At 38.7% G+C, this 13,119-nt stretch overlaps 1 protein-coding gene and 1 long non-coding RNA gene across 2 annotated transcripts; one reads left to right on the forward strand and one right to left on the reverse strand.

Annotated features, from left to right (window-relative positions):
- Nucleotides 1-282: 282 nt before the first annotated feature.
- Nucleotides 283-6,204, reverse strand: LOC135265104 (uncharacterized). The gene is made up of 2 exons (XM_064354374.1): nt 5,959-6,204; nt 283-2,137 (listed from the first exon to the last, which is right to left on the reverse strand). The coding sequence occupies exon 2, from the start codon at nt 2,109-2,111 to the stop codon at nt 798-800; it is 1,314 nt and encodes a 437-aa protein (XP_064210444.1). The 5' UTR covers nt 2,112-2,137; nt 5,959-6,204; the 3' UTR covers nt 283-797.
- Nucleotides 6,205-6,370: 166 nt separating this feature from the next.
- On the forward strand, nt 6,371-11,935 carry LOC135265105 (uncharacterized). The gene is made up of 3 exons (XR_010332848.1): nt 6,371-8,674; nt 8,967-9,047; nt 10,530-11,935. It is a non-coding gene; the product is annotated as an uncharacterized LOC135265105 (long non-coding RNA).
- The last annotated feature ends 1,184 nt before the right edge of the window (nt 11,936-13,119 follow it).

A 13,119-nucleotide genomic window follows, 5' to 3' on the forward strand; every position in this document is an offset into this window, starting at 1 on the left:
AATTGTTTTGATTTACATAACAAGCACAAAACCCTCCAGACCCACGGCGCACCTCCTGCGCATGCGCCTACAAAGGTCATCCGTGAGTGAGTGAGTGAGTGACCACAATTTGCAGCACATAGCCCATGGCGGCAGTCCTGTGGCACTGTGGGAAAAAGTAGATATTGAAAGACAAATTAGAAATGACACCTTTTCTTTTGTGCTTGATCTGCTCTCCGTGTCTCAAAAACACTGAAGGGACTTTTGAATAAAAGTGAATTTAAAAGAAAAAGGAACACAACATAGGATTTGTATGTTATTCTTTTTCTGCCAGAACAGTTTAGTGCAATGTGATACCAGCACATAGTTCAAAAAATGAACAAGAATAGGAAGATAGCTTATTTAAAAGATTGTCTGCAGTTCATGTAAAGCTTTTTATAAAAAACCAAGAGTAGAAATACCAGTAACCCCCACCACCAAAATGGTCCATTGTCCGCGTCTGCGATTTTACCAAGGAGTTTACCATTCCGCTGTAGGTGTGAAAGTCTCAGCCTCAAGATAGGACTCCAGGAATCCTTTGTGAATAAAAGGATGGGCTGATGGACAACTGATACAGTTGTGCAAGATAAATACTCCGATCTATGAACTTCTGCATGAATTCAGGTAGCAACACCCAGACAAAATTACAAAATTTCAAAGTTTCATGCCCTCTCATTCACCCCACCTCTATTGAACAATCTTTGTTCACTATAAAAAGCACAGAGAATTAAAACTGTCTTCACATTTGCAGATCATCAATCTAAAACCCTGTTGTCACTTCAATTCAAGATCCCAGATTTGTTCAATACATTATCAACATTTGGCAGGAGAGGCTTTTCAAATTCCCAAAGCTTTTTGTCCACAAACAGTTGTTCCTTTGCGAGGCTTCCTTGTAGGGGCACTCGAACATGCACGATCCTGCACACATCTGGCGGTACCCTAAAGGTCTGTCCATAATTTTTTAGGACTGAGTGCACAGACGTCTGCACCACCTGTCTGGGGTTGGCAAGTATCTTGGTTGGGTTAAAAACGTTCTTCCTGTCAGGCTCTCTGTAAACATGTTCCAGGATGTTGATTCCTGGCACCTTCTTCCACTCTGTGCGGTTGAACCGGCCGCTGTTGTCAAACTGGGTTTTAGGGAAGATGTGGTTCTCAATGATGAAAATGCCCACATCTGGGTGTTTGTGTTGGAGGTCCTCCAGGAGCAGATGTAGGTTTGCGTGTTGGTAAGGCATGATGATCTCGTCAATGTCATTCAGCAGCACATACTTGGACCTGTACATGTTTCTGTAGATGCACTCATTAAGAGTGGTCAGTTGACCATAGTAATGCATGTCCCCCCCGTGCTCTTTGAAGTTCCAGCCTCTGGAGGGGATGAGGAATTGGTCTATAGGCCATTCTACGATTTCCAGTATACCCTCCTCACTGTAGTAATGCAGCACCTTTTCAAGGTCTGGACCACAGCTGGTGTTGTAGATCACCACTCTCTGAATGCCCAGGAGCTTGTACACTTCCATAGTCTGTACAAACTGCAGAACATTGTTATAGCTTCCAAACAGGTTGGAGATGCAAATGGTAAATTCATATGGAAATGCTTCCTCTTCCTGTATCTGGTTCTGTATTGGTAGGAAGTCTGTGAGGTTGTACAGCATGTCTGGCTTCAGAGAGAGTGTGACGTGTGTGGCGTTGCAGTTTGGTACATTTTTACACAACACATCAGTAGTCACATAGCGAAATCCAAAATGGTCACTGTGCATATCTATTTCTGCTGGCGTGACATCATTATTTTTTCCACATTGAAAAATGCAAAACAGTGGCTGCAGCTGGTCTCTGTTTAAGATGCTGATAATCCGAGTTCTTCCATTTATTCTGTGGTCTTTGAAGGCAGAAACCATTAAATGTTTTGAGTTCTTAATTGGGGTTATACTTTTCTGTTTTGAATATTTTGGGATTTCATGATAATCTTTAATTATCTCTTCACGTACATATGGACTTGAGCTGAAATACTGTTTGTGATTCATCCACACAACAGTCATGAATACAAAGATGATTGTAATGCATAAAGCCCATTTCAATGAAGTTTTTTTCTCCATGTAGAACCAGCTGTTGTCTTTGAAACCTGCAGCAGGAGACAAACAAGTGATGTTACATGAAACTGTGTTCAATTATGTCAGACATCCAATATCCCAGTCTCTGTATAAGCTAACTGATGAGTGGAATAGGGGACAGATTTTCCTGAGATTGCTCTTTTCATTCAACCTCAGATCATCTTTTAACCCGAGTCACGTTTACATGTGCCACTAGATGAAAATTTGTTCATTCAACGCTTTAGGTCTACCTCGTCCCCGAGGACAGAAAAGGGGGGATATGGCATTTAATGTTGAATAACTTTGCTCTCGTTTCAGGTAGAAACCTGTTTTCATTTGTGCTGTGAAGCAAAGCCTTGTGGCTACACAAACAGTCATCTGGTTTGTTGCTAAACCAGTCTGAGATTTTGCTAGCCATTAGCCAACTGGAGCAAAGTGTTTCTTTGTTTGATGCAAACTATCTTAGTACTAATCATTTACAACACAAAGGAGCCAGCTATGTTCGTCTCACACTTTTGTCTAAGGCTGTTCAATATAATTTTGCGCATTTGGAAGCTGGATTGTAGTTCCACACACACACACACACACACACACACAAATATATATATATATACATACCAATCAGCCACAACATTAAAACCACTCGCTGCATTTTTCTGCTTTTTCTGATTTAATGTTTTATTTTCTCTGTTTGTAATCAAACAATTCACACGCGGTCAAAGTGCAGACTCAGAGCTTTTATTAAAGGGTATTCTTATACATTTCGGTTTCACCATGTAGTAATTACAGCTAGTAACTAAAGCATTGTTTCTCCTGATTAATTTTCCTGTTGAACTCAATGGAAAAAACATTCAGGAGAAACAATGCTTGTAGTATCTACTGCATATCTTGCAGCAGCATGGTGGTTTGAGGCTCATTTGATACCTTGGACCCTTGATGACTTAAAGCCATTTAGCCAACAAATGTGTTCCGTACTGTATCATCATAATTTACAGCTGAATCTAGTCCCACCCCCCAATTCCCATAGAGATCCATTCAAATGCAAAGAGTTCTTGTATCGCTTGTAGGACAACCTGACAATGAGATATCCAGACTCTGATGATGTTGATAGGTCACAGACATCAGGTAGTCATGGCATGCAAAGGATATGCAACCAAATACAAAACATGACTCTTTTACTGTATTTGACATTATGTTAAAATATTAAGCTTTTAATGGTCTTAACAACAAATCATTGGTCAGAAAATTTGCAAGAATTAAACAAATGCACTCCTGAGACCTCATGTGCCGCCATTTGCTCCTTCCTGATGTCTGTGACCTATCAACATCATCAGAGTCTGGATATCTTATTTTCAGGTTGTCCTACAAGCGATACAAAAACGATACAAAAACTATTTGCATTTGAATGGATCTCTATGGGAATTGGGGGGTGGGATTAGATTCAGCTGTAAAGTATGCTGATACAGTATGAAAATCCAGTCATCAAGGGTTCAAGGTACCAAATGAGCCTCAAACCACCGTGCTGCTGCCAGATATGCAGTAGATAGTACAGATACTACAAGCATTGTTTCTCCTGATTAATTTTCCTGTTGAACTCAACGGAAAAAATATTCAGGAGATTTTTTTTGCCCAGGAGTAAATATATATATATATATAGGTGCCAGTCTACATAAAAATTATTGAACAATACTGTCTAGCAAAAATGTATTTAGTATAATTACAATCACATAGTGTAAACAGGAAGTGCGTACGAAGTAAGGACTAGACAATAGCGCACTCGCTATTTCTTTCGAGTCTTTTGAAGAAAGGTACTTGGGTTTTGTTTATATTTCGTTCGAGTGATAAAGCCTATCGTTTTGCATGCGTTCACTTGTACTCTAAACATCCAGAGTAATAGAAGTAATGAAATATTCTGGGGAAAACCATGGAGATGCATGGAGACTATGCATGTCCACATATATAAGAAAAAGAATAAAGAGGCAATCGGTCCATATTCGGTTGCTAAATGTACATTTTGACTAATAATCACATCGGTCTTTCTGTTTGCTCAGGAATGACGAGATAAGTATTTGGGTTGTGTTTATACTTTGTTCGAGTGATAATGAGGCACCAGGTTGTGTTTGAAACATTCAAAGACAGAATAAGTGGGTTGTTCTTGCGCTGTATGCTAGTTCAATTGTAAGTTCAGGGAGCCTGCACTTCTCGCTACTGGGTCTCGTTGGCTGCTCTGCCGTCTCGCGATCTCTGCCTCTCCCCCCCGTCCATGTGCCATATTACAGTCTCCTAACATGAATCTACAATAAAATAACAGAGTGGACAATTTTGTACTGAACCAAATTATATGAAAGACCGGATGTGCAAAAAAGCACAAACCAGAGGGAAAACAGGCCCTAGACCTCTCAGTGTTAAGTGAAGCTGTAATTTAATAATTTTCCATTTACCACAACTTGCCTATGAACCGTTCCCATACAATGCTTTACCCTGTCACATTATATTAACCCGTACAATACCATGTCTTTCCAGCTATCCTTTACCTTACGTGATATTTCCCATTTGTGCATACATACTTCCTTTTTTATGACCTGTACTTTACATACGATTTCACACCATGTCCCTACACTCTCAAAAAGTATGCGTTAATATCCAACACGTTTTAGGTTGCTACTTTTGTGTTACTTTCAACACTTTTTCTGTCAGTCTACTTTGTAACACATAAATTGTATATTTGTAACACAAAGGGAGACTTTCACATAGACTGTGTTGTTTTAATACATCTGTTTTGAGAGTGTATAAATTCAAATACTGCAGTTCTATTTAAGGAATGTACTCAATGAAATACTCAGTAGTATAGCCTACATAAAAATGCAGTTGTTTTAATTGTTTTTTCTGTAGCCTATGAAAACTACTCGATACTTTTTATCTACATAAAAGTTCAATTGTTTCTGTTTGTCTTGATAACACTAAGGGGGCTTGTAAAACAAGGTTTGGATATTGTTAAAGAAGTATGTCTACCAGCCTGATGAACTTCATCATTTTGTAGGAATCCGGAAGTCTTAAAGTCAGTTCGCCTTGATAAGTTTCCAACTTGCACGTAGTCCTGGCTGACAATGAAGGGCATTAAATATATTATCAGGGGTCTACATTTAATGGAGTCTCAATTTGCCTATAATTCCTAAATGTGAAATTGTTGTCAGAATGACCAGGCGATTCGGAGCACTTTATTCTGAAGCGCCCTATTGAAATAGACTGCTCGACAACTGCTTTTCGAATCGTATTACGGAAACAAAATCCAATTCTAAATTTAGGCTTAAAAAGAAAAGAACTATATAGCCTGCTATTTAATCGCATCTGGCCATTTTGCAGTAAAGTCTTTTGTATATATAAATTTCCAGATCATTAGGCTACTCACTATAAAATTATTAAATCCAATTTCCGCGTATGGAAAAACAGACTTATAATATGAACAATAGTGAAATAGAATCCAGTGGAAGAACAAGTCATATTCAAGCTCCTATAAGTGCCAGTGCCGCAATTTATCTCGGTTTGCAACTCCTTTAGTTTCACTCAGTTTACAGGACATGTTTCAAATGTTCATCCCCGACGGAAAAAAACAACAACTGCATGATTTAAACATACGTAGGGCATCACTAAACCGCACGGCAGTGAATAAATTACATATATCGCGCTGTTCACTACAGTTGCGTAGGTTCGGCTATAGCGTTTGGAACAACGATGTTCTCTTATTTTTGTTTAGCCTATTATTTGACATGATAATTATTTAATTCTAATTAATTTCAGTACGTAAAACCATGAGCATATTGCCATTTTGCGTAGACAAACAACTGCTACAAACCTCATGAAGCCAGTGTGTGGAAGTTAGTATTTCCATCCATACGTCAGACTTCTGTAGAAACGGACGAAACTCAAATGCCGAATAAATAGTTATGATGAACAGGTTAGAACCGGAGGTACACGTTATCTTTCTCAAGCGATGACTCGGATGCTTCCTTTTCAGTTACCCAGGCCTGATGTCACACTCCACCCAGATCATTTAGCTTCAGAGATGACTGAGACCTGAGGTGTGGCCAAATATGGATGTTTGCGTGCTTTTGAGTTTCTCTGAAAAGAACTCCCGCAAATTGCGCGCAGTCAACTATCCTATTAATTACTCGCTTGTATGCGTCCATAGGTTGTGAATGAAGACAACTGCGTGGTCACAATATTTCATAGCGTACTAGAGGTGGTACATGGTCCCCGGTCTGTCGATCACCCATAGGTGGGGCGGGTTTAATGGACAAATGGAAGGGGCTGTAATTGCCTATAGCGAGTGTGTTCCAGACGGATCTCTGTTTGCTTCGACTCTAACGGTAATTTATGTGAATCATAATATAATGACTCTCCAGAATAGCAGTAAAAAGGGTGCCTTTAAGTCGCGAAGCAACTAATTCAACGAAGTGGCGCAGTGCTGTAGATTTTATTCTCCTGGTTTTCGCGCTGGCATAGCCTATTGAATTCAATAGGCTATGCCAGCCTGACACAGTTGCCCATCGTATACACGTCTCAGGAAATTGATGTGTCTTATCTAGCTAAACGGGCAATGTTAAAAGGAAATGCTTCAGCACATTTTTTTTTATTGAAGTGCATTTGTTTTGAGAGTGGCAAATAACATAGAATTCGAAGCGGCTTAATACGCATGAAAAACTGTTCCCTGCCAACGTGAAAAACCGGTTTTGGTGTAAGGCCTACGCGACTCAAAAGTTGTAGTCGACAGGGGAAAACCGCATGCGCATGTTCACATATCTGAAAATTTCTGAAACTGAAGTGTTTAATGCTTTAAATTTTTTAATGATTTACATTTTTCATCTTATGTCATAAACTGAATGATAGTCATGTTTTTGCTCCTGTGTGCTATTTTTTCCAGGGTACAATTTATTCAAAATAAAATAGTGTTTTGGGTAAATTCAACTTAATCTGAATATTCCATTGTTTGGATGGCGCTAAATTGCAAATTAGCTAGCATACCCTTTTGGGGTTTTCCCTCAAAACTGTGGGTGAAGAAGAAACTATTACATGTTGCTGCATATAGTTTATTTTATATCCATATGTTAAATGTTTGCATTTGCACGGTTTTCCCTTATTGTTCCATTGAGGATGACTTTTCTCTATTCCTGTTGTAGAGATACACAGTATGTGGCATGGCTACATTATGATGAATGCAAAAGAGCTTGTCAGGTTATAAACCTAAAAAAGTTGCTCCTGCATGTCTTAAATCCTTTGAGGAGCTTTGTGCTTTTACGTTGCACCAGAGAGACTGGCGAACAAGACTTTTTGTTATACTGGAATGGTATAATGACAATAAATTGAATTGTCTAAGGCCAGATATGTTAAAAGCATCATACCTTTTCAGACCCACACCCATTGCTTAAGTATCAACATTATTGCATGCATTATCTATCCATCCATCCATTATTTATACTCACTTATCCTGGGCAGGGTCGTAGGGGGTGCTGGAGCCTATCCCAGCGTACATTGAGTGAGAGGCAGGAATACACCATGGACAGACCACCAATCTGTCACAGGGCACATACACCATTCACTCATCATTCACTGACGCACATGCATACCTATGGGCAATTTAGTGTCTCCAATTAGCCTACCTGCCATGTCTTTGGACTGTGGGAGAAAACCAATTTAGCAGCCGGAGGAAACCCACATGGACACGGGAAGAACATGCAAACTCCACACAGAAAGGCCCAGAGGGGCGTGAGGCGACAGTACTACCCACTGCACCACTGTGCCGCCCCAAATGCAATATCTTCAGCTGAAACAATTCTTGATCATTTGGTTTCAGTTGCTGTTCTATGATTGATTACTGTCCTAATACTTATCAGCTCCATCATCCTTGTTATAGGTTGGGTGAGACTATCATGGTGACAGACGACTGATTTTTCAATGTTTGAGACTTGAGTGGATCAGGTCAACTGCGGATCTCACAGTATAGTGCCCGTTCACAAGGAAACTATGCCATGGAGTGTAAGAAAATCATACTGACATCCAGGGTATTTGTGTGTGATTGTGTTTCACCTTTCCCATTGTGCATTGTGGAGGTTTGGTAATGTCTTGAGGCTCTTTGTCTTCAATTCGTTTTTTTTAGTCGCTATGTGTATTTTCTGAATTTTGTATATTTCATTGTATTACTTGTAATAAGTAAGACTTTTTCAAAATTTTTGTAGCAGCATTTAATGATGTTTTTGTACTCATTTATAAATGCGTTACAGCATGTTTTCTCTTGAGCTGGTGTACAGATGAAACCTGTGGGCTGGGTGGGGTCCGAGGGTGTTCGGTTACGCCCGTAGGCAAGGTGCTGACTACAGTAACTGGAGAGGTGAATATGGCTGTTGGCTGTTTGCTGTCAGTACCATGTTTGTGTAGGCTTTATGTACATTCTTTTGACTTACTCATGCTTACCATGCTTGTCTGCTCAGGGTACGCAACATTATCATATATTGCCTTCCATCAGCATGTGATCATATTTTGATGCTGTTGTCCTCACATGACGTACTTGAAGGGTGAGTGTAAGGTAATTTGTTTAGTCACACAGCAAAGAAGGTAGTCTTAAGTGTTTCAATCTTGTAATGAAACTTAAAATCTCATTTTTTCCTCTCAAGTAGAAAATATTAGCTTGTTTTAAGCTGCTTTTTGCTTGTCAAGTGAAATTTTCATACCCCATTGGCAAATCTTGCAATATAAATCAGACTGTCTTACCTCATTGGCAATCATTTGGTGTTATTACCTAAAAATAATAAAATAAGATTTAAAAAATATGTTTGTTAAGATTGACTTCGTTTTTGGTTTTTGCAGTGAAACATCATTGATGGTGGGAGACAATTCCATTCCTTTTAGCTGACGTCATGTTGCTTGGAGTCTTTCCATCAACAAAAGGTTGCTATGTGCTTCCCTCCCCCACGCAGTTCCTAACGCAGCTACGTTTGTTGTTTGTCCCACCAGTAAACACAGTTGTAACTTGTAACATTCTTCACAGTTATTTCATGTGGGAAAGTAGATTAAAAAGGAAACCGCTTTATTTAACCTGTGATGTAGTGATCCTTATTTCTCCCAAAACTGAGCCATTGTAATTCAGAGGAATATGGTTGACATTAGGGTAGCCATTTATAAAGCAATGCAAAAGAATCAAAGGTGTGGACATAACAGGTAAAAATGCAAAAACATCAAAAAATCGATGTGAATGGATGTGTAAAGTGGAAAATTCTAGCTATATTGCAGTTGTATCACAGCTGTATTGAGCTTTATCTCAAGTAGAAATATGAGTTGAACTCAGTTGGAACATGTTTTATGTTTTTATTGTTTTATAGGCCAGTTTAGATCAAAGATTCATGACACGTCATGCTGCAACTTGCAACTTGTTTGCGAAACTCAAAGTCTGTTTTCGAAACTGCAAACTGCTCAGTCAGACAACATTAATGCAAATGCAACTTTGGCATCAAGGCTTGCCGTCTTATCGCTCCCTGTTTGCCCAAGCCAGCCAAAATGACAGGGAGTGATAACTACAGCCCCCTCTCCCCCCCTTCCCATCTCCCAGGGATCATGTGAGATGCAGGGCCCACAGGTGTATGCTGGGGTGGTGATGGGAGCGCTAAACTTTTCTGACCGGCATAAATACAGAGGTATGCAAAGTTGGCCCAGCGTGCATAGCTGCAGTTGCCAGCATAACACAGCAGCATGGCATAAAGAGCAAAGGGCATAACAGGTTAGGTTGGTGATTTAAATGGCCCTCCCATTAAGGTGTAAGCATCATGTCACCTGACGGTGATGGTGCACTTCTCAAGCTGTTGAGAATGATGTTTTTGCATTTTTACCTGTTATGTCCACACCTTTGATTCTTTTGCATTGCTTTATAAATGGCTACCCTAATGTCAACCATATTCCTCTGAATTACAATGGCTCAGTTTTGGGAGCAATAAGGATCCCTTCATCACAGGTTAAATAAAGCGGTTTCCTTTTCACCTTTACACAGGTCCTCTGCAAATTGTAGGCCATTTTTACAAACAGAGATGGCTGCTGGCATGCAATACAATACAGTACAATACATGCATTTAGCAGACTCTCTTATGCATGCTCTATGTGGTCATTTAGGGCCACAACCATTTGTGGGCCACAGAATTTAGCTTTAAAATGTTTTTTTTTTTTGAAATATATTTTTTATTGTGCAGTTTTCACAAGGTGTGAATTGCTTGTTCAATGTTATGACTGTGATTACAGGAGAACTGGAGGATCGCACTTCTGGCTCCATTTGCTCTCTTACCACCCAGGCAATGTATGGTAGCCTAAAAAGAGCCTGACATATTCTGATCCCTTCCAAATGCACATGGTGATTCCTCGGTTTTGTTTTTTTTTTGTTCGCAGGAGATTCCAGATACCGGAGATTCCAGTACCTGGAATTGCTCTCTAGGTGATTTACGCCTCCAGACTGTCAACTCTTTTCATTGTTGTAAAGTTGCTCTACCTGGATGAACTGGTTTTCTTTTATAGTGTTTATCTCTCTACAAAAGGATTGGAGTTTTCTCGTTATATCCGCAATCTGAATTCTGTTCTTTTGAATCATGCACTCCAGTTTGTCAGGCCTGGTGCTACTAAGTTGTGACAGTGTGGAGAAAATGTCATGGGGGGCCCAACCCATTCTTACCTCTCTCTACTTAGAGGGGATTTGCTTGGTGTAATAAGCAGGGGAGGGAAGTCATCCTCATCCATGATGCTGATCCAACATCTTCTGTGTCACGTTCTGGCAGAATAATGGTAAATATACTAACTGTGCAGATTATTGTAATATTGCAGTGTGCGGATTATCGTAATATTACAGTATACTGCTTTCTCCACATCCAGCGAAGGGGCAATGCTTAGGCATTTTCAACTTAGCTTGCCTTACTCGCACAAACGTGACAAGAGCATCATTTACTTATGCAGAAAGGATTTCACTGGACTTAAGATTTTTATTATGTGACTAATACCCTGTTAACCTCATCCACTGAAGACCTGGCATTAACCAAGGGGAAAAGCAAGCCAATTTCAGCACAGGCTTTTCTATGTTTGTTTGTCTATTTATTTATTTATTTATTTTCGCAAGAATCATTTAAAAACATTTCTTGGCTGTTTGTGAATGGAAAAAGTATTGAAACAACACATCATCAAAGAATTAACAGGTTTCAGTTTCCTGGACTTTAAAACTAAACAAATCCCCTGGGGAGGGTGGAATTATATAATAATTTTATAAAGCAATTGCTTTGCAATTTGCTTTGCCTAATTTATATTGCAGGTCTACATTGAAAAGCATATCTAATGGATCTCTCCCTCCTACATTTACTTAAGGTTAAGGTTTTAAGAAGGACCTATTACTCATAGATAATTAGCATGCAATCTGCCTGATAAACAATGATTATAAAATATTAGCAATTGCATTTGCAAAATGCTTCAATTTGGCATTGAATGCTGTTATAGATGAGTCTCAATCTAGCTTCATGAAAAACGGATATATATCAAATAATGTTATCCGTCAAGGATACCCGATCTGCCCATATCTGTTCTTGCTCGTCACCCAACTGTTGTCTAATCAGAACAAAAGCTCTTTAGAAGGCATTACAATAGCAGGGGAAAAAATCATCATTTGCTAGCTTGCAGACCACACTAATCTTTAAAATATTCATCACATGTCTTTAATGCTCTTGATATCATTATCTCTTTCTCTAAGGCTTCAGGATTACATTTGAATGTAAATAAGTATGAATTTGTGGTAGTGAAAGTCTGCATCATTTATGCAATTTCTAAAATTCAATGCCAATTGATTAAAATGAAATTTTAGAAAAAGAATACTAAACCAAAGAAAACCCAACCGATGGTTTTTGAGGGACCTATCTCTGAGAGGTACAACTTTAATAACTAAAGCAGAAGGTATTTCACGGATCACATATGCTGCTCTCTCATTATATATTGATGGAAATGCCTATGAAAATGAAGGGCTTAATTTTCTTCATCTTTATACACTGAATAATACATTTATAACAAAATGGATAAAACCATTTTTGAAATGTCCAACTTCAGTACTGGATGCCTAATCACATCTTCTCTCAAGTGGGAGGATTACACTTTCTTTTAGCTTGCCATTATAATATTATACAATTCATATTTACCTTTCAGCTTTTCATGAACATGTCCTTATGCTATAGGGAATTTATATTTTATATGGAATAACAAGGAGAAACTCCACTAAAACAAATTTTATTTTTTTCCAGAATGGTTCAACAATATCATTTCAGTGGGTCAGCAATTTAACAGTAACAGGAAGTCAACAATTTAATTACCAGGAATTTATTCAACATTACATAATACCCACAACTCCTAAACAGTTTGTAATAGCATTTGTGGAAATCCCTTCTGGTGCAATCCTGCTGTTTAGGGGTTATACACAAATCCCTGCTTTAGCAGCTCCCCCTACTGGAATAACAGCAATTGGGAAACCACTGTCTCACAAAAAATTCTCTTAACCATTAAGATTAAAGAAGTCTCATTCAAAATAATAGACCAGTCTTACCCAGTTACATCATTTTTAGTTAAATTCAGATGTAATATTGAGCTGAATTGTACTTTAGGAGATTAAAATACTGAAACTCGGATTCATTTGTTCTGTGAATGTGAACACACCTGAAAACTGGAAAGATATTTGCAGATATATTTTAAATAATATATCAGCAAATATCTTACCAGAGTTTTCAAGTGTGTTCACATTTCCAGAATAAATGGAAATGTGAACACCCCGGAAAGCTGTCAGATGTATTATTTAAAATCCATCTTATGTCATTTTAAACTATCACTATAAAATGTACTGTTTAAAAGGGAAGATGCCCAACACGCTTCAAGCCAGCTTAATCCAGCTAAATCTGAGTGATCCCATTTTTTAAAATTCTTTCCTCGATGCTCTCTTTGTGTGTTCAGAAGTGCTTGC

Source organism: Anguilla rostrata, chromosome 10 (genome assembly GCF_018555375.3).
Source record: "Anguilla rostrata isolate EN2019 chromosome 10, ASM1855537v3, whole genome shotgun sequence".
In the NCBI taxonomy this organism is placed as follows: Eukaryota; Metazoa; Chordata; class Actinopteri; order Anguilliformes; family Anguillidae; genus Anguilla; species Anguilla rostrata.